Here is a 2,309-nt window from a genome sequence, read left to right as displayed (position 1 = left end):
GGGCGGCGGAAGATCCCTTTCCGGCTCGCCCCGGCGCTTCCACCTGTTCCGAGAGGGGGTTTTCTGGGCGAAACCAAACAGCTGTAGGCCCCGTCGTGCGGCCGCGGGCCGTGCGCTCCCCTCCCTCGGCGCCTGCCGACCGCTGAGGGCTCGCGCGCCCCGAGGGGCAGGTTTGGCTGGGGTCGAGGGCTCGCGTCGTCTGCCGAGACCCGCTGGGTGGCGCCAGGCCCGGGAGGGGCGGTGACTTCAGACTCTGCTTGGAGGGACCGTGCGGCACAAACCCCGGGGAGCCCTGGACTCCGCTCCCCGTCCCGCCGTTTCCCGACGTTGGGCAACTCGCTTTCCTGCTCCAGACTGTGACTGCGCCCTCCGAGTGGGGGCAGTGGGACTTTGAAGTCCCTTCGGTCCCGATAGCCCAGTCTTAGAAGACCGTTTGTGGTGCATTTTGAGGGACACAGAGAGAACAATGACTATTAGGTTTCCCGCAAAACTTCCTAGATTCCCTCATAAATGACCCAGGTCAGCCATGGGCCTCACATCTTGTGCTACTCAGAGAAAGAACACCCTGGGACCCCTGCCCAGCCTGTTCTCCCGGTGCTCACGGTGTCCACCGCGCGTGCTGGGAAAGCGCCTTCCTCTCGCTCCCCCGCCCCTACTCGGTGGGGCGGGACTCGCCGCTGTTGCGCACCCGCCTGCACCCGCGGGCATGCATCACTAGCTGCCGCGGGAGCTTGCTCAGAGCGGGAAGGAGGCAGGCCCAGAGGCGCCGGGTGCGTACGTTCCTTCCATCAGTGAGGTACAAAAGTTGGGCGGTAATGCACTGGGTACCACACACCTCCAGTGAATCTGCAGGGAGGCCGATATCCTAGGCTGTTTCAGTGGCTCTCTGCAGGGTGGAGCTCCACTTGTCCACAGCTGTAACTTGCTCATCAATGCACCTTATGTTGGCCTCCTTACCCTGACTCACCCACTACCCCACACGTCTACAGATGTTTTTTGGGATTACCTCTCAAATAAACGACTTGCACTCAACTCCTTGTTCCAGGGCCACCTTTTAGGGGAACCCAAGCCAGGGGCACTTTCTGCTGCTCATCACAGCTGATCATCTTTAAAGTGACATCCACTCTCACCATGACCCATCATTCCTCCATCCACTCATTCCTCCTGCACCGTAGTTGGCTTCTCTCTCTCCACACCACAGCCATGGATCTCATTAGGGACACCAGTGACCTCTGAATTTCCAAATCCAGTGGTTACTTTTCTCCTTTTTCTCATTTTGCAGTGAGCATTATTTTGTTTATTTTACTTTTAGTTTTTGTACAGTACTCTTTATCCCCTCTTTTTGATAACAGCACTCATCTTTTCCCTTGGAACCCATTTTTATGTGGCTTTGGTGGGATTAACTCTGCCCATTGTGGGCACAGGAAAATGAATATCCAGGCTTGGCCCAACAGGATTACTCCATTGAAGCGGAAATTTACAACCTAAATTACATATATTAGAAAAAGAAGAAAGACTGAAAATCAATGATCTAAGCTTCCATCTCATAAAATTTGAAAAGGAATAACAAATGAAACCCAAAGTAAATGGAAGAAAAGAAACAATAAGGGGAAAACCCAAGGAAATAGGAAATAAATATACAATAAAGAAATCAGTAAAGCCAAAGAAGGCTTTTTTAAAAGACTATTTAAATTGTTAAGCATTCAAGACCAACCAATAAAAGGAAGCACAAATAATCAATATTAAAATGAAAAAAGGAACATCACTAGATATCCTGAAGGTATTAAAAAGATTAAGATACTATAAACAATTTTTGCCAATGAATTAAACAGTTGAACAAAATAGACAACTTCCTTAAAAAACCTAGTTTGCCAAAAAAATACAGAAAATAAAAAATCTGAATAATACCATATATATTAAAGAGATTGATTCTGTTCACAGGTGACATATATGTAGCAAACCCTAAGAAACAAACAAAAAAACCTAAAGATTACACACACCAAAGAAAAAATGTTAGAACTAATAAATAAATCCAGCAAAGTTGCAGAGCAATTTGAAAGGGAAATTAAGAAAACAATTTCATTTATAATAACATCAAATAGCCAGTTCAGCAAGGCAAAATTTGAAAAAATAAATAAAACTGTAATTTTTCACAGATGACATGGTTGTATACATAGTAAATCCTAAAAAATCCACAATTTGAATGAATAACTGAGTATAGCAAAGTCACTAGATACAAGGTTAACATACAGACATCAATTGTAATTCCATGTGTCAACAACAAAGAAATAGAAAATGAAATTTTAAAA

The 2,309-nt window shown here is 46.2% G+C and overlaps 1 protein-coding gene across 1 annotated transcript in view; it reads right to left on the bottom strand.

The window, feature by feature from the left end:
* TTL (tubulin tyrosine ligase) overlaps positions 1-712 on the bottom strand; it is a 33,089-nt gene extending 32,377 nt beyond the window's left edge. The window contains exons 1-2 of the mRNA XM_008592709.1: positions 657-712; positions 141-420 (exon numbers count right to left, since the gene is read on the bottom strand). Of these exons, the coding sequence (XP_008590931.1) occupies positions 141-420; positions 657-712 (336 nt within the window). The remainder of the gene's footprint in view (positions 1-140; positions 421-656) is intronic.
* Positions 713-2,309: the final 1,597 nt, after the last annotated feature.

This window comes from Galeopterus variegatus, unplaced genomic scaffold (genome assembly GCF_000696425.1).
Source record: "Galeopterus variegatus unplaced genomic scaffold, G_variegatus-3.0.2 Scaffold8215, whole genome shotgun sequence".
NCBI lineage: Eukaryota > Metazoa > Chordata > Mammalia > Dermoptera > Cynocephalidae > Galeopterus > Galeopterus variegatus.
This window is presented reverse-complemented; position numbering and strand designations above follow the sequence as displayed.